This window comes from Notechis scutatus, chromosome 1, assembly GCF_049901735.1.
Source record: "Notechis scutatus isolate UNSWTSFEM ecotype Mainland chromosome 1, rNotScu1.2, whole genome shotgun sequence".
Taxonomy (NCBI): Eukaryota; Metazoa; Chordata; class Lepidosauria; order Squamata; family Elapidae; genus Notechis; species Notechis scutatus.
The window spans coordinates 329,534,574-329,553,853 of NC_142009.1; the positions used below are offsets into that span (position 1 = coordinate 329,534,574).

Below are 19,280 nucleotides of genomic sequence, written 5' to 3' on the forward strand. Positions count from 1 at the left end.
GGAAAGCCATTAATTAAACTTAATTTCTTTCTAAGATGGCAGGAATAACTAACACCCAAGAAGATAGGCTCAAGATCCAGGTGGATCTTTACAGACTAGAATAGGGGTCTCCAACCTTAGCAACTTTAAGACTTGTGGACTTCAACTCCCAGAATTCCTCAGCCAGCTTTGCTGGCTGAGGAATTCTGGAAGTTGAAGTCCACAAGTCTTAAAGTTGCCAAGGTTGGAGACCCCTGGACTAGAACACTGGGCTATATCTAACAAAATGAAATTCAATGTAGAGAAAAGTAAAGTCCTACACTTAGGCAAGAAAAACCAAAAGTACACACATAGACTGGGTGAAACCAGGCTCAATAGCAGTAACTGTGAGAGGGATCTTGGAGTCTTAGTGGATAACCAGTTAAATATGAGCCAGCAGTGTGCAGCTGCAGCCAAAAAAGCTAATGCAATCCTAAATTGTATTAACAGAGGGATACAATCAAGATCAAGGGAAGTACTAATACCACTCTATAAAGCCTTAGTAAGACCACACTTAGAGTACTGCATCCAGTTTTGTTCACCACATTATAAAAAAGAGTTGAGACTACAAAAAGTACAGAGAAGAGCAACCAGGATGATTAGGGGACTGGAGACTAAAACATATGAAGAACAATTACAGGAATGGGCAAAGAGAAGGACCAGGGGAGACATGATAGCAGCCTTCCAATATCTGAGGGGCTGCCACAGAGAGGAAGGGGTCAAGCTATTTTCTAAAGCGCCTGTAGGCCAGACAAGGAATAATGAATGGAAACTGAACAAGGAGAGATTCAACCTGGAAATAAGGAGAAACTTTCTGACAGTGAGAACAATCAACCCATGGAACAGAAGTTGCCCTTGGAAGTTGTGGGATCGCCATCCCTTGAGACTTTCAAGAAGAGATTGGACTTCCATCTGTCAGAAATGGTGTAGGGTCTCCTGCTTGGGTGGGGGGTTGGACTAGATGACTTACAAGGTCCCTTCCAACTCTGATTATCTGTTAAATCTGTTAATCATTGAACTCTTATTATTTATATCTTTGCAAATAATATGACATTTGACCCTCTTTGTTAGTCATTGTTTTTATACATGAGGGCATGATATATCTTCCTCTTTTCAATACTGAGGTACTGAGAAAAGTACTGGCCACAGGTCACCCAGCTGGCTTTGTGCCTAAGGCAGGGCTAGAACTCACAGTCTCCCAGTTTCTAGTCTGGTGCCTTCATCACTACACCAAAGTGGTTCTTAGCTGATTATCTGGGTTCAAAATCAGACAAAGGAGCAGGTCTAACCAAAAACCCATCTCTCTCTACCTTCCTTCTCCATCTATTGGAGGATCTATCATAACTTTGGTGGACCAGAATATATGCTGATGAAGTTCAGTACTATAAATAATTGTTACTCATTTTCTTTCTGCCATTTCTCTCTATTCCCTTTTCTTTCCTAAGTGAAGTAATTCCAGTGTGTGCAAAAGGTTCTCCCATTCAGCATGTTTGTGTGAACTGCACATTAGAAATTTTTCTCCTTTGCTGTGGCAAGAAGCCTCATTTTTTCCCCCTTGCTTTGTAGTGGTAAAAATCTCTCTCCTCTTTCTGTATTGTCTCTAATTAAACATCATGTAAAGTAAATTGGTCCTTGATATGTTCCCACTTCTCTGAACTTGTTTTATGTGTCTGTTTCTAATTGAATTAAATGTGCTAAATCTTTAACCATTTACATTTGATGGTCACATATACAAATGTTAATGAATGTTATTGATTGGTTATTAATTTTATTTTGGATTTCTGGAATTTATATGCTTTTAATATCCTGTAGTGTTATGGTCCTGAGAGAATTGGTTCTGTGGGAAGCCTCAGTTTGTTACCCACTCGATCATGCTAAATATAATGGCATCATCGATCATACGACAATGACGTTATATTTAGCATGATCGAGGTGGGTTACAAACTGAGGCTTCCCACAGAACCAGTTCTGTCAGGACCATATATATAACATATATTCACAATTGTTGTGAGAAAATAATTAATTTGTGGGGGGATTAAATGCCTTTCTACATGTTTTCTTCCTCTAATGCTCTCGATATGCAGTCAAGAGCAATGTTACTGAATTTAGATTTAGAGTTTAGATAGTGCTCTAAACAAAGTAGTTTATTCAGTGTAAACCAGAATTCCTACAACTCTTACTTTCTATTCCATGTGGTTTATTCTTCCCACGTAAAAAACAGCTCTGCTGAATTTAAGTCTGGGCTTGAATAGTTGATGATTTAGAAATCTTACTTAGACCTGTTTTTTGTGAAAGCTATAGGATAAAGACATGTCACTGGCGAACGCATATTCTTAAGTTTCCTCACCTTTAGTTTCAGAGTCAAGATGGCCTCCCAACGGTTGACACGGGAGTCTTTCGATGCAATCATGCAGGTCAAGGCAAAACGATATCTGGACCGAAGTGATCCAATCGATGAGGCGCTTCATCAACTTAGAGGTAGCACTGATTGTACAGATTTACTTATTTATTTACTAAATTTATTTGCTGCCTAACTCGTCATGGGGCTACGCTAGGCGGCTTACAATAATAAAAAGGGAGGGGGGAAAAAGGAGTGGAAACAGAACAGAAGTAAAATAATAGACCCATAAAATAAATATTATGAAAAAGGAACACAGTGAGAATACAATAACCAAAAAGCTGGACAGGCAGAGAGCACAGTGCAAGGGGGCGGGAGGGGGAGTCTGCCATCAATTTATCAGCCACCTCTAGTATAGAATTCATCTGGTCTCCGGGCCAACGGGCAGAGCCAGGTCTTTTAGGCTCCTGTAGAAGGATAGGACGGTGGGGGCAAGTTTTACCTTAGAGACAAGATATTCCAAAGGATGAGCATGGCAGCAGAGAAGGCTCTTCTTCTGGGTCCTGAGAGTTTGAGTTCTTTTACTGACGTGATTCGAAGTAGACCTTTCCAATTTTTATAAAATCAACGACTGCCACGTATTTGGGAAGGAGTGTGATCATGCTCTTCTTCTGATTGTGCATTTTCATAGGCATCTTATTTATTCAGATTTATACAGCTGTCCATCTTACACACACACACATACAGAAAGAGAGAAGTGTGTATGAGAGAAAGACTATGACCAGTTTACAAGCAAAACATATAAAAATACAACACTTTAAGAACTATAAAGCTGTATTAAAGAGAATAAATACATAAGACTCACAGCCATAATCTCATTCACCACGACAATCAGCATAGCCGCTGCACTGGCACCATCACACTCCCATGTCCCCTGTTGACAAAAGGTGGTTTTGCCTTCATTAGTAATATTTAATGTTCCAGTAGAATACAGAGTTGCATGATGTAGTGCAGGGATGTCAAGCTTGATTTCATTGAGGGCCGCATCAGGGTTGTGTTTGACCTTGGGGTGCCGGGGTGGGCATGGCCAGCTCAATGTCTCTCGTGTCAGGGGCACCAATGGTGGCCCAAGCGCTCTGCCAGAGAAAACAGGCTCCCGAGCTCCATTTTCGGCTGCGACAGCCTCCTGCAACCTTCTGCTAGTGAAAACGGAGCTCGGGAGGGTTACACACAGCCTGTCAACTCATAAAGAATTCCTATGCCTGTTTTCGAGTTGCCATAAGTGGGGGGACGGGGGGACGGGGACGGACCAGAAGTACATTCCATGCATATCTTACAAAGATTGTAGCTAGGCTACCAGATCTTCTGCCCACAAAAATCCTTCATTGGAGAATGTAATTGATGATGCCTAGCTGCTGAATGTGCTTCGTTGGAGAATCTGATTGATGACACACCCAGGGGAGAGGGAGGAAACAGGGTCACAGGTGACTGTAGATCACGTGTGTCAGAGTTGGCTTCAACTGTGATAATGCTGATATGTTGCTCCTCATAAATCTTTTAGGTTCTTTTGAAGCTTGGCTCGAGGCTCATGATTTAATTAGGGCAGTCGCTGGAACCCTGACACAGCCATCCTGAGCTCCGTTTTTGCTGGCAGAGGCACTGCGGGCCAGTCCTTTGCTGTTTCCAGGGTGGCCCCACAGGCCAGATCGAAGCAACCTGTGGGCCGGATCTGGGCCCCAGGCCTTGAGTTTGACATCCCTGATGCAGGGGTGGCTCATCCTTTTTCAACACTTCCAAATAGGGTGGTTGTATTAAAGTTCAGTGCCTCTATAAACAGCGGCTGTCTTTTGTTTCTTCATGCAGTTCACTCGCGGCCAGTCACACGGGCCCAGTACGACGAGGAGGAGGAAGAATTTCAAGACGGTGGGAAGTTCATGCGGGGTGACTGGAGGAAAGACACTAGAAATGAATATTCGCTGCCTTCCTATAGGTCCAGCAGCCACGTCACAGAGGAGGAGGATTACTTTGCCAAAAGTAGCGCCAAACTCTCTTCACAGAATCGGGACTACAGCCAGCTAACTTCATACGAACAAGACTATGGAAATTCGTCGGCCGTGGAAAGAGATTATGCTGGCCCATCTTCCCGAGACTATGACAACGCTGCCTCAAGGGAACGGAAATATAGCCACACTCCCATTCGAGACCCTTCCAGACGCCGTGAGGCTGACTTTGATTCATCAGAACTCTTGGGCGACTTCAGATCAACACGGCTTCTGGAGGAGAATTACAGGACTGCCTGTAGTCAGAATTATGATCTGGAGCAGGGCCTCGAGACTGAGGGAGAATTCGGCTCCGCTTTGAATGCTGGGAGGGGAAGAGGTCTCCAAGGGAAACGTGGGATCGCCACTAGAGGCCTAGTCAGAAGTAAAGAGGAGTTGGCTGCTCACCTCAAGAAATGGGCCACTAAAGCTTTGTCCCCAGCAGATGACCTTCTGTTAAATCCTCTGGGTCTTGTCAAGCCAAGAACGATACCTTCTCTTCACCCTCCACAAATCCCAAGGCCGGGTCTGGCCTCTCTAAAGGGACTACAGCAAGAGGGAGCTCTGAAACCTACAGGGTACCTCCGGATCAAAGAGCCCGACTTAGAACTTCTAGATTCTTCGGATATTTTTGCAAATTTTGGGGTTGAAATCATCAAGTGGGCTGGGTTCTATGAAATTAAGAGAGACCCGGAGTATTCAGAACTTTTCCGTTTGCTCTTCACGTTAGAGACGGAGACCTGCGCCAAAATGCTGGCATCGTTTAAGTGCTCGCTGAAAACGGAGCACCAAGATTTCTGTATGAACAGCGTCAAGACGCTGCAACACCCAGCTCTGAGGACCCCTAAAGTGGACAGCCAGTTTCTGAACCTGCTGTTGGAGAAAAGGGTGATGGTGACCAAGAATAGTTTTTTTGAGGTCATTAAGCCTTTCGACCGGTATATGATGCGGCTGCAGGACTACCTGCTCAAGAGCACTACGCCTCTGCTGATGGCCTGCAATGCCTACGAGCTCAGAATCAAAACGAACAGCTTCAGTAACACAGGGAAGATGGCCACCGCTTTTCAGACTACGATGTCCCTCTGCCGGAAATCCTTGGCCCTCCTGGGCCAAACCTTCGCTCTGGCCTCTGCCTTCAGGCAGGAAAAAATCCTGGAGGCCCTCAGCGTCCAGGATTCGGCCCCTCCTCCTACCTTATTTCCCAATTTTGATACTTCTGCCTTGTTTGGGAAAGAATATATAGAAACCTTGCAAAGTTGGTTGGAGAAAAGTGGCTGCCAGATGCAGTTAAAGAGATCCGCTGCCAGTCCTCCAGCTCAGGGTCAGTGGAATATTCATGTAAATCACACTTAAAATTAAGTGGGGATCTTTTTTTTTTAGTATGTGAGCAATTAGGAATGATGTTCTGCCTTTCGTTTTATCTCTGTGAAATACACTAGGTTGAGGAACAAAGCCTATCTCAGAATGAGTGGGAATTAAAACCCAGATCTTCTCAGAAAAAAACCTCAGAAATACAGTACCACTGGGTGCTGGGATGTAGGTCTGCTGACTAAACGTGAGGAGAGGTTTAGAAAAATGATGTGACAAAATAAGATTATTGTTAAGGACTACTCCCCCCCGCAATTCAAAATATAATTATATGTAATACTCTTCTATCCAGGAGTCTACTGAATAACGTAGAAATAACTAGATTTATTTTTTTAAAAAGACTAAAAAGATTAATCAGGGAACATTCTAAATAAAGTTCTTTGAAATCTCTGTAAAGTACAAATGGTGAGCATTTTATATATTGAGGTTGTGGCCTGTGGCACAAAGTCAAACTCTTCTGTGCTCATAATCCACACATTTTTATGATACAGAATTAAATGGAGTACATAAAGTGATCTTGCTCACTTACCAGTGATAACCATAACGAGAGCGCATTTGATTAGTAGGAAGATATCAAGTTGCCATCTTAAATTGTTATTGTGACTTCTATTTTTTTTTTCTCCACCTTTTTTGGTACTTGTTTGCATAGCCTCACAACGTGCTGATAGGAAAGTCGTTGAGACGATTGAAAAGCTGGTGAATACGATGGTCTCTGGCACATTAACAGGGAAAGAGAAGGCTGAACTGAAACACAACCCGGAGTATTGGTATTTATCTTACTTGTTTCTTGTCTTTGGACCCTTCAGAGTGCTTGGAGGCAATATCTAGCTCCAATTTTATCATGTCTTTGTGATATTCTACAAGGTAAGTTAGAAAATAAATGTCTGGTTTAAGGTGTCCTGTTGTATTCAGGATTGATACGTGAGTACGCTTAAATAAAAGCAAATAAATAGAGAATCCTAAGGCATGGTTTTCAACTTGCTGACTGGGGAATTATGGGATGTGAAGTACATAGATCTTAAAGTTGGTCAGGGCTGAGAAACAGTGATTTTTATAGTCACCCAATGAAAATGCTGTGGTTGGGGAACAATGAAGTCGTTGTTGAAGAATGACTCTGCTTTGTGGCCATGTCTGCGCCTGATAGCATTGTCTTGGAGGATTAATGGTTGCTAACTACTCACCTGAATTCAGACAAATGCTAAGCCACAACTTTTTACACAGTATGGGTTAGCATGGTGTACCTGGGTTGTTTCTCTTCTTAAGTCTAGCATTCTCACTTTGGGTGTTGCCTGCCACTGTTAAAGAAACTGGCTTCAGGGAGGTGGTCCCTGCTCACCAAGAAAGGTGATTTCTTTTTTAAAAAGTGTCCTCTTGGGCAAGGTTAGTTGATGTGGGTCTACAGACCCTAGTTGAAGGAGTTGTTCTCTTGTCTCAAGTGGCAAATTTCTCCTTTGGGAAGTTACAAATTCTGACCGAAATTGTGAATTATACTGTTTTCCCTTGTTTGTGAAAAGTAAGAAGAATCGGAGACACTGATATCTCTCAAGGAGAGGGAGCTCCATAAAATGGGGGCTACCTCAAAATAGGTTTCATTCATACCCATGTCTCTTGCAAGGAATGGGGCACTCTCAATAGGCTTCTGAGAGAACCAATTTGTTTTCACGGCATCTCAGCTCCTTCTGTGCTAGGTAACTGTTGGTGTTGCCTAGGTTGTTATAAAACATCTGTCAGAAAACAATCCAGCTCAGAGAGCACCAAGGACTCCTCAGTTGTGAGATAGCCAGGAGTCCATGCTTGATTATGAGGGTCGCCTTTGGATGAAAAGAAGGGAGTGGTGGCGCAGTGGTTTAGAAGGCAATATTGCAGGTTAACTCACTGTTCACTGCCAGCAGTTCGATTCCGACCAGCTCAAGGCTGACTCAGCCTTCCATCTTCCCGAGGTCAGTAAAATGAGGACCCAGTTTGTTGGGGGGGGGGGGGCAATAGGCTGAGTCTGTGAACTGCCTAGAGAAGGCTGTAAAACACCTCTGAAGCAGTATATGTCTAAGTGCTGTGCTAGATGAGCCTTTGGAGGACAAGTGAGTATTCTTTGCCTGTACAAGTGGGGGAAGCAGGAACAGCAGAGTGGAATGAGGGAAAAAGTGTTTGCAACAGGAGGGGCAGAAGGGTAAGAGGGCAGAAAGAAGGGCAAAGAGATCAAGGGCCAATGGGTGGGAATTTGGAGAAGATTTTGCAGCTTTCTTTGATTATTTTCCCATCCCCTCAAAAAAAACAGGTTTCTCCTCGAGGAGGAAAGCCTCGAATACAAGTACTACAAGCTGAAGCTGGATGAGACGGAGAGGCTGATGTCTGCAGCCAAGGAAGAAACCCAAGACAAGAAGACGTCTGAGCAGCAAATCTCAGAAGTTGTGAGGATTCTTTTGTACAGGAGGAAAGTGGCGAGGATCAAGAAGAAGCTCTTTCAGAGGAGAAGGCCTGGGATCCTGCAAAGAGCTGCGAGGGCCAGAAGAGCCAAGAAATCCACCACTGGAACCCAGACGCTCTTATCTGCCGGGTCGGTGCTGAAGCAGCAAGCACCCCCACACACACCCATGTCCAGTCCCGACAGGGACAAACCCGACGGTGATCCGGAAGAGATGCTGTCCCTAAAAGAAACTTCAGGAGAAACGGACTTGCTGAAGCTTTCCGAAAATTCCCCGTCTTTGATGAGCCAATTCCCTGACGGTAGGTGAAGCCAAAGAGGAGCAACGTTCTTGGGAAGGGCCATGAACAGTTTAAGTCAGTGTTTCTCAACCTTGGCTGCTTGAAGATGTGTCGGCTTCAAATCTCAAAAGTCACCAGCTAGCAAAGAATTCCGGGATTTGATGTCCGCACATCTTCAAGGGGCCAAAGCTGAGAAACACCGATTTAAGTGATTTTTCTGTCTAGCGCAGAATAATACAACCTGAAGGTCGCAGGGTTATGTGCAGCTGCCCAGCAGTCTTCAGTATGATCCCAAGGCCTTTGGAAGTTCTTACAAATTGTCATCTTTATTTTTATTTTTTGAAATAAACTTTATTTAGTTTTCCAACAATTTAAAAACATAAAAACCCCAATTTCATCAACATTAAAGGCATCCTTTACATATCTTAACCATATTCTTATACTTAATTTTCTATTACAATTACTGCATATTACTTTTTCTATTAATTCTCTTATTACTTACTCCTTATTTATACCACTTGTTATATAATATATTTTCTGTTAAATCTATATTCAGTATATATAACTTCATAATTTTAATTAATTACAGTATTACTTTTCTTTCTGTTCTCAAACCATGCATCCCAGACTGAATAATACATCGATTCCTCTCTAACTTTTAACTCTAGAGTCAGCCTGTCCATTTCTGCGCACTCTAGAATTTTCCTTATCACTCCTTCCTCTTGTGGTATATCTCCGTTTCCAGTGCTGTGTATATGTAATCCTAGCAGCAGTTGTTATATGTAGAATAATATATCTGTCAGTCTTGCTATATTCTCCCTTAATTCTGCCTAATAGGAACAGTTCTGGTCGAAATTCAGTTTTTTGCTTTGTTATTTCTTGTAACCACTTTCGAATCTTACTCCAATATTTTTTGCTGGAAATGCAAAAATTAACAGGATACATACTTTCATATCTGGTGGACCTGCCCGGATACAAATTGTCATCTTTTAATGTGAGAAAATTGTGAAATAGAATCCTTTCATATATGGTATTTACCCTGGGCATTTTACGACTACCAGGCCACATCCAGCTCTTGAGCTGTTCCTGTCCGGTCCATGTGAATTGCTTTTACTTTGAAAGCAACTGCTGCTTTTAGTTTCAATTTACGTATGTCCATGTGTACATGCCCCTTCACAGCCCTATTGGCTCAGCCCTCCACAATAGTCCCGGTTTCTCATGCTGCCCCTTGGGAAAATTAATTGCTCACTCCAGATTGCTGATATCAGCTTAGGGAAATCTGAAACGTCTGAGCATTTCTGACAAATGGCTCCCTAACCTCCACTTGAAAAGGGGAGCTCATCCCATCCGGGTCATTTCTTCTTCTGCTCAAGCTGTTATTGTTAGGAAGCCTTTTAAAAAAACATTTAATCACACTTTGCCTTCCTGTAACTGAAGGCATTCCATGTCCTACGCTCAGGGCTTCTAAAGAAGATAAATCTTTTATTCTGCGTGACATCCTGGCCGTATTTGAAGATCATTGCTACATTCTCAGCGTTCTCTGTTACTGCACTTGCTTTGTAGAACATAACCCCAGAAATTCTGCTTAATCTCAACCGCGATGGCCTTCCATGAGGAATTGAAAACATCGCTGTTTTCCTGGCATTATTTTTTTTTTAATAATTACAATAATTCCATCTTTCATTCATACAGTGTGTCGACTGTGTACATATATCTTGTGCTAACCATCACAATATGTTTTAACCAATATAACAATCACATTTTCTTTGTAAATCATAAATCAATTCCTCTTTATTATCTTTATAACCATCTTCACTAATTTCTTTGTATATTCATCTACTCAATTTTAACTCGTTTTATTTTCTAACCATTTATAAAATAAGTCCCATATATAATATTCAGTTTCTTCTTTTTCTTTAATTTCCAGTGTTAATCTATTCATCTCTGCACATTCAAATATTTTCTCAAACACTTTTCCCTCTGCTAGTATTTTATCATTTTTCCAATTCTGCGCAAATACAATCCTGGCCTTATGATAGGGTGTTTAGTGAGCTTGTTTTTCAAGGGGATGTGCCCTAGTAAGATGACTTTTGATTGTTGTTGTTGCTGATATTAATTTTTGCTCACATTTCGTTACTCGAGGCCCCATGCCGAGTGGGCATCTTAAAATAGTGAATGCATATAAAATAAATAATGGCTTCCCTCTCAAGCCATTCAAGTATTCCGTTCAGGCTTGTGCTCCAGCAGTTTGATGTGTCCTCTTAACCAACAGTGGAGGGGGAACTGTGGCCCTCGCTGACCCTGTAAAGCAGAGCAACCCAAGGGAATACGACTGTGTGGATTCTCCACTTAAGGTGGCGTGAAGTCCAAGGCCATTGGTCAAGTGTTGTCTTGCCTCAGCAAAGGTTTTGCACAGCTCTCTTGTGCAGCATCTACAACTCCACTGGGTGAACGGATAGCATAGTTAAATAGAGCCCACTGAAGAATGCCTACAGAGCCAGTTGGGCAAATGCATTCAGCATAGCAGTTCACTATCACTCTGATGGTGAAATACCGGTAGTCCTCAATTTGTGACCTCAGTGGAGCCCCAATTTTTTGTGGCTAAATGAGACATTTGTTAATTTTGCCCCGTTTTACGACCTTTCATTGCCACGGTTGTTAAGCAATTGATTGCAGTTGCTACGTTAGTATCGTGGTTGTTAAGATACCATTCACCTACGGTTTTGAATGATAAATTATTGTAATATTGTATGTTGTAATATTCAGCCAATGATCTCTTCCCAAGAGGGAACACAACCAGCTAGGCCTCAGTCCTAGGCAAGCTGAACGTGGGAGACTCCCAAGATTATTTCACAAAGTGCTCATGGCTGAAATATGGAGTTCTAAACCATGAAATGTCTAATCAAGCTGGATGGCTTTAAAAGGAGACTGGAGAAGATTGGAGAAGGCTACAATATGGAGATACAGGACTCTTGACTATACAGGCAGCCCTCGGCTTACGAACACAACCAAGCCCAAAATTTCTGTTGTTTAATTGAAACGTTTGTTGAGTGAGTTTTGCCCCATTTTACGACCTTTCTTGCCGCAACTCTTAAGTGAATCTCTGCAATTGTTGAGTTGGCATCGTGGTTGCTAAGTGAAGCTGGATGGACTTTTGCTTATCAGAAGGTCACAAAAGATGATCACTGTCAGGATTCCGGCAGTTACCCCCATTTAAATCATAAGTCTCAAGCCAAACTTCCAAAGTTTTAAAAGGATTTATTGGGAATTAAAATGTCCAGCACTGCCTAGGTGTAGCCGACTCTTAGACACATAATTCATTGTCACCCTTGACCCTGGTCTTCCCTCCACCCCTGGGTGTATCATTCATATTCTCCAATGGGACACATCCATAGCCAAGAGTCATCAATCATGTTCTCCAGCTAGACCCCGGGACAGTGCAACCATCATAAATGCATGCTAGTGGCCAAGCGTCCGGATTTTGATCCCATGCTGCAACGGTCGTGTGAACAATGAGCATAAGTCACTTTTTTCAGTGGCCTTGTAACTTTGAATGGTCACTAAACAAACTGTCGTAAGGCAATGACTCCCTGCATCCCTATGCTGAGTAGAGGTAATATCCCTCTGGGGAAGCCTCTTTAGCCAGTTTCATCCCTTGAAGCTTCCCGCACACTCTGTGGTTACTAGGTGTGTATTCATTGGGCATCATTCAGAGCTGCATCCTTTGGGCCTTGTGCTATACTGGCCCATGTACAGCTTTTGCAGCCTCACTGTGACTATCACCAGGTCCAGAGGTGGTATTCAGCAGGTTCTGACCAGTTCTGGAGAACCGGTAGTGGAAATTTTGAGTAGTTCAGAGAACCGGTAGTGGAAATTTTGAGTAGTTTGGAATACTACTTCTGACTGGCCCCAACCCCATTTCTTCTCTGCCTCCTGAGTCCCAGCTGATTGGCTGGGTCTTCTTTTGTTGCCCTGCACAGGAGAACGGAGCTGGAAAGCAGGTTAGTGGGATGGGGAGGGAATGGGGATTTTGCAGTATCCTTCCCCTGCCACGCCTACCAAAACATGCCACACACACCAAGCCGTGCCCACAGAACCGGTAGTAAAAAAATTTGAATGCCATCACTGACCAGGTCACATAAAATTAACTGGCGCGCTAAAAAAGGGCCATATTTATTATTTACAAAACAAATTCATATGGCCACCCAACTCACACATAGGTGACTCCAACCTTAAAAATCCAGGATGTTAAAAACCCATTAAAGCACCCGCTACTACCCCAAATTCTCCTCACCTGCTTTAAATTAATAGGGACCCATGAGATCGAGGTTAAATATCCAGCAATGCTTAATGTACGAGTGAAACTGCCAGTGTTCCTCAGTTACTAAGCATGCTTTCAGATCTTCAGATAGGCCAGGTCTGAACCAATGAAGGCAGCAGTGGCTAAAGGCCAGCCAGCATTCTGTACTTTTTCTTTTCCCTGTCAACTGATAATAACTGCAAATAGTATTATATCTTCAAAACCAATTATACACAACATGTCCTAAATCATTATTCCACCCTTCATCTGAAGTAGGAATGTTACTGTCCTACCTAATTAATTTTCATACTTTCTGCTGCTGTCAGTTGAGTCGCTGCAGTGACTTTGCTCATTCGTTCCATGTCACGGAGCTTCTTTCAGGATTAACTGTGCTCAAGAGAATAGCCTGACTGACTCTGCTTCAGTTGTTCATGTTATGATCCAGAGAGTTACAAACACAGCACAAAAAACCATCAGTTGTTCTCTTTCTTCTTTGGAAGAGATTGTGAAGACCAGACTCCTCTAGAGCACTAAAAATCTCCACCGTTCTCATCCTGGTCATTCATATTTCGAACTGTTACCATCAGGGAGACATTATAGGTGTCTTAAAATGAGGACTAATAGGCTCTTTTCCAAGGCAATAATTATCTTAAATCAAACAGTGCATTTGTGATTTAGTCCTATGTACTGTATATAGTGGCATTTTAAAACTATTTAACTTATTAAATGTTTTAAATAGGTTTTAGACTAGGTTTTATTATTATTATTATTATTATTATTATTATTATTATTATTATTATTATTTTATTTTATTTTATTTTTTTTAAAATACTCTGTAGTGTGATTGTGATGTGGTGTTTGGGGCACTGTGCTGGAGTAGCTTTCAAATTTCATTGTATTCATGGAATGCAATGACAATAAAGGTATTCTATCTATAAAGGTATTCTATTCTATTTATGCCCACATTTTGTTCTAGTAAACGAATAGAATAAAATTAGAATTAGAAGAGTTGGAAGGGACCTGGAGGTCTTCTATTCCAACCCCCTGCTTAGGCAGGAAATCCTATAACAGCGGTGGCTAACCTTTTCGGCAATGGGAGCGTGCGAGGGCACGCCGGAAGGGCAGCTTCCCGACACGCATGTGGGAGTGCCGGCAACCGGAAGTTTAGCTTCCAGGCATGCACATGCACGCCGGCCACCTGGTCTTCTGGTTTCTAACACGCAGACGTGCGTGAAGACCAGCTGGCTGGCGCACGCATGCACTCCAGGGAACTGCTCTTCCCGTTTCCAGCATTCCTGTGTGCGCAAAGACCAGCTGGCCAGCGCGCATGCGTGGGCTGGAACCCAGAAGAGCAACAGGTGATGGCTGGCGTGCCCGGAGAGATGGCTCTGCATGTCACTTCCGGCATACATGGCATAAGTTCGCCATCATGGTCTTATACCATTTCAGACAAATGGTTGCCCAAACTCTTCCTAAAAACTTCCAGTGTTGAAGTGCCCACAACCTCTGGAAGCAAATTGTTCCACTGATTAGGATACACACACGTCACAGTCATGTAATCACATTTTGAGGGCTTGACTATCGGCACACCTTTGCAGCATCCTGTGATCATCTGACTGATTTTTTCCCCTATGTTTTGCTGGCTTTGCTGGTTTGCTTGCAACTTCCAGCACAAATATCGGTTGGGTAAAATGGATTCCCTTAATAACTGCCACAAACGATGTTGTAAAAGCAGGTCAGGTCACATGGTGAAATGCTTAAGAACTGCAATGATTTACAGTGATAATTCCGGGCTCCCTTACAGTCATAACTCAAGGACCACCTGTACACAATTGTGTTATGTACCTCCATATTCTTTTTGTTTTTGTTTTCTTTCAACTTGAAGAAACAGAGACAAAACCAAGAAGGTTCAGTCTGAGCCTGAAGTTGCCAGGCATAGAGTGAGTGACAGATGAATCTCCTTGTGATGACCCAGAGTACATCAGAACTATAACAAAAACCAAAACGTAACTAAAAGTCCTTATAATGCCTTCAGCTTGGCTTCACTGTTAAATTGTTCACAGTGGAGGAGAAAACTATTTTCAAAATTAACATTTCAAAGGAAAGAAACACAGTTCACAGTCAGAGAGCCAATAACGAAGCAAAAGCCAAAAACAAAACTGCATTGAATAAAGTTCCTCAACAGACCAGGATAGATAATTGCCAGCTTCAGGAAGATAACCAGGGACAATCCCTGTTGGAAGAACACCAACCAAGATAAACTTTCTTTAGGAATAAAACACTAATTTGTCTCCAGCGTCTGTTAGCACACAGGTCCAAACTCTTATGCAGATCTCACACCGGCAACCCATGAAGAGGACCATGGCCCTCTCATCCTGAGTACACCACATTTTCCCCTGATCCCCTCCTCCCTGCGTGCCCTAGGATGGACGGGGGATGGGCCTGGATCCTCTGACTGCCCAGCCAGCCTCTGCCCTTCCCCAGCCTCCACCTCTGGAGCCACACTTCCACTCCCTGTTGGCTGTTCCTCCTCTTCCTCAGTGTCAGTCTCCGCCAGGGGCATGACACCTCCGCTTTCATGATTGTGATCATCACGCCCACAGGAGACACAGGAAAAGAGCAGGAGGATCGGAGATCACCAATGCAGATGAGCTTTGGCTCTGCTACTGTTCAGCCAACTCAACCTTTTGCCTTTTTTGTCCAAAACATACCAGTATCTGGCTGCATTAAGCAATCAAGACGCTCAATCAGGGTTTGAATGATGTACCAAAACATGCTGAAGGTATGATCGCCATAGTGATAGATTGTAGATTACAGCTTGGCTGATTGGGTGGTAAATAGACTACAGTGGTACTGCCCTACCAAACCCCTTTCACAGCTTGGTGCCTGATGGAAATGCAGTCCATGTTTTTCCCATGCAGCTGTGCACTTAGCATAATTTTTTTTTAGAACCATTAGATTCTAAATGGCTGTCATTCTCAATCATCTCAACCTAATTGTTAATCTGTTCTTCAGAAATTTACATTTAGTTGATTGGTGCACCATTTGAATCAGGTTTTTCCACATATTGCAGATATGGGGAGCCACTGAACCTTGGAGAAAGGTTTCCCCCCACAACAGCCTTGCATAAGTGCATAATAAGAGGACAAGTTCCTGATGAAGGAAGAGTCGTGGCTGAGTAGTACAGCAAAAGTTCTACTACGTGCAGGTTTTCCCAAGCTCAGTCTTCGGGATTTTTTTTACATCAGGGAGTAATGGTTAAAAACAGATGAATGTGATTTAATTCATTTGGCCTTTTGCTGGCATTCAAAATAGGACTGTATTGATAGTGCCTCTACATGTACTGTTTCTTTGCAAAAAAACCCAAACAAACCATTTCCTGGATGGTTTCTTTCTCTTGTCTTTCAGTGGACCCGAAAGTCATGGTAACAGCTCAAAAGCTGGCTGAATTTGTTGCTGAAGTTGGGCCGGAAATTGAGCAGTTCAGCATCGATAACAGTGCCGATAATCCAGACTTGTTGTGAGTGGTTTGTTGTTTATCAACCCCAACCCCTCCTCCCCGGTCTTGCTTGTCAATGAAAAGTGCAAATGTATAAGAGAAATACTTTTAAATGATTCAATAATAGTTTAGAGAATCCAGAGGTACTTTGGCTGTTCTTGTTGAAATCCTTGTAAGACACTTGCAAAAGGATTGACGGCTGTCTCGTTTTTCAGACTGGGAGGAGGGAACTGAGATGGAGAGCAAGTCGTTTGCCTAAGATCACTTCTTATTTGATCAACATAGAGGTGGGATTTAATTTGCTGATCAGTTTTGTTGCGGCCACACTATAGCAATAGCACTTAGACTTATATACCGCTTCACAGTGCTTTACAGCCCTTTCTAAGCAGTTTAGCGAGTCAGCCAATTGCCCCCAACAATCTGGGACCTCATTTTACCAATCTCAGAAGGATGGAAGACTGAGTCAACCTTGAGCCTGGTGAGATTCGATCTGCTGGCAGTGGGCAGAGTTAGTCTGCAATACTGCATTCTAACCATTGCGCCACCATGGCTCCCTATCTGCCAGACAAAAGAAGAAATACAATTCTCTTTGATGTGAAGTCACCCATTTTTAAACTGTTGGGTCATAAGTTACTCGAGGGAGGAGGCTGTAAGCAATTCTTTGCAGAGTTTAGTTTAGTGTATTGTCATTGCACCTTATACAACGAAATCAAACACCATCTTCAGTGCACATCATGACCAGGAAAATAAACACAAACACACATCCTTCACAATCCACACATGAATTGAAAACCCCCGACACCACACCAACACTGCACTATACAGTAGAATTCAACAGAGCTTCTGCCCTGGGATAGAAGCTGTTTTTCAGCCTATTTGTGCTTGTTTTTGATATTCTGTACCATCTGCGAGATGGTAATAGTTAAAAAAATGGGGGGGGGGGATGCCCAGGATGAGATGGATCTTTGAGAATGTTTTGAGCTTTCTGAAGGCAGAGGGAGCCAAAAAGCTCTTCCAAAGAGGGCAGAAAGTAACCAGTGATCTTCTGGACAATGACGTTAACCCTCTGGAGTGCTTTCCTATCTGCCACTGTGCAATTGGCAAACCATACAGAGGTGCAGTAAGTTAAGATACTCTCTGTGGTGCAGCGGTAGAAGGTCACCAGCAGTTTCTCATTCAGTTGTTTTCTGAGAAGTCTCAGGTCGTATAATCTCTGCTGGGCCCTTTTGCCCAGGGCTGCAATGTGAGCACCCCAGGTCAGGTCCTCTTTTAGGGTAACACCCAGAAACTTAAAACTTAAAAGCTGATCAGGTTGGTGTAGACAGGGCAAGAGCCTGCAGAAAGACCATTTGCTGCAATTTGGCTGCAAGTTTTTCACCCCACCTGTGGACTGCAGTTGGAATCGAGGGCCTCATATACCTGCAAAGTGCAGATTTAGCACGCTTTATCAAGTCTAACTTTTAGAATTCTTTTAAGAAGAAAATTCTGTGAGAAAGAAGGTCGCTTTGTGTCTCTCCCCCCTCCCCCTGCTACTAGTATTACAAGTATTATTGTAATAATAAATAACACTGTTCTAAACTCCCTCCCCACCCCAGATTTCTGCAGGATCCAGAGAGTTCTGCCTTCAAGTTTTATCGCATGAAAGTCCATGAATTATGCCCCTCTATCAGCTTCAGTGATAGGCAGGAATCTGGTGGCTTCCATGAAAGGTCTGAACCAAAGGAAAGCGAATGGGGAAACCTGGAGGAGGAGGAAGAGGGCGAGGAAGAAGAAGAGGATGAGGAAGAGGACGGGGAGGAGGAAGAAGCTCCCCAAGCTGACATGGGAGATGAAGAGGGAGATGAAGAGGAGGAGGAAGCTGCAGAGCCAACTGAGGAGCTAGACGAAGCCATGTTGGAAGAGGGGCTTATGAAAGCAGAGCATTCAAAGACCGCTGAAGAAGAAGAAGAAGGAGAGACCAGTGGCCTTTCAGAGCCAACGGCACAGGCACCCATGCAGGGCACCCCCTTTGGGCGCAAGAGAATCAGTAGCAAATCCCTGAAAGTGGGCTTGATCCCAGCCTCAAAGAGAGTGTGTCTCATAGATGAACCAACAGGTGAGCTGGGAAAACGTTTTGGGTGCTTCTGCTAGGTTATATAGTGCAGGGGTCTCCAAACTTGGCAACTTTAAGACTTGTGGACTTCAACTCCCAGAATTCCCAGAAACTTAAAGTTGCCAAGTTTGGGGGCCCCTGCTACAGTGTGTTTGACCTTTTTTCCCATATTGTTTTGATACAGACGTTTCATTATACAGCTAGATAACATGATCAGTGCTAGGAAGTGGGGGGTTTGCTAGCACCAACAATGTTATCTGGGGGGAAACAACCAATCAAGCTCAGAGATCACCAAGGACATCGCCGTTCAACCCTGGGCTATAAATATTCTCTATAAATATAGTGGTGCCTTGTGAATGGTTTGGGCCCATTGTCTAAACTTAGCAATCAATTTTGTGGCTTACTCAGTGTGTAAACCCAGTTTCTTTTAAATCGTGAGCTACGTGCTTTCCAGTTTCATTGCAAGTGTACCAGTCTGTGCTGGTGGCAGGCAGAAGAATGAGGAAAATCTATTAATTTCTCTCTGAATTCCTAATTATGACATGGGTCTGAATGACAGGTAATTTGTACAGTGAGGTTTCTAACAGTGTATTACTTATTCTTTATTTGTTCAGCTCTGCAGTAAAATGTGTCGTCCTCTCTAAATCTCAGGGCTTATAAAGCATTTTTCCACATATTTCTTGCAGGGCTGCACTTAGCCTCCATCTCTCTTGCTGAAGATCAGACAGGTGTCAAAAGTATTGGAAAACAGTTAGCAAATAGTATAGTTAATTGCAGTTGGCAGTTCTGACTGATTTTGTGCTATATTCAGACTGGTTTTGCACAACACAGTTAATTGAACAAAGTCATGATCTGGGTCAACACAATCCATTAAATTAACCAAATTGTCCAAATAGACTGGATTTGCAGAACTAGCGAAGGAA

The 19,280-nt window shown here is 43.0% G+C and overlaps 1 protein-coding gene across 10 annotated transcripts in view; it reads left to right on the forward strand.

Moving 5' to 3' along the window:
• SUGP2 (SURP and G-patch domain containing 2) overlaps positions 1 to 19,280 on the forward strand; it is a 39,229-nt gene that overhangs the window by 2,559 nt on the left and 17,390 nt on the right. For all 10 annotated transcript variants that reach the window (XM_026683149.2, XM_087951583.1, XM_087951613.1 and 7 more), the window contains exons 2-7: positions 2,372 to 2,496; positions 4,220 to 5,716; positions 6,413 to 6,530; positions 8,039 to 8,487; positions 16,175 to 16,286; positions 17,861 to 18,360. In XM_026683149.2, coding sequence (XP_026538934.2) covers positions 2,372 to 2,496; positions 4,220 to 5,716; positions 6,413 to 6,530; positions 8,039 to 8,487; positions 16,175 to 16,286; positions 17,861 to 18,360 — 2,801 coding nt within the window. The remainder of the gene's footprint in view (positions 1 to 2,371; positions 2,497 to 4,219; positions 5,717 to 6,412; positions 6,531 to 8,038; positions 8,488 to 16,174; positions 16,287 to 17,860; positions 18,361 to 19,280) is intronic.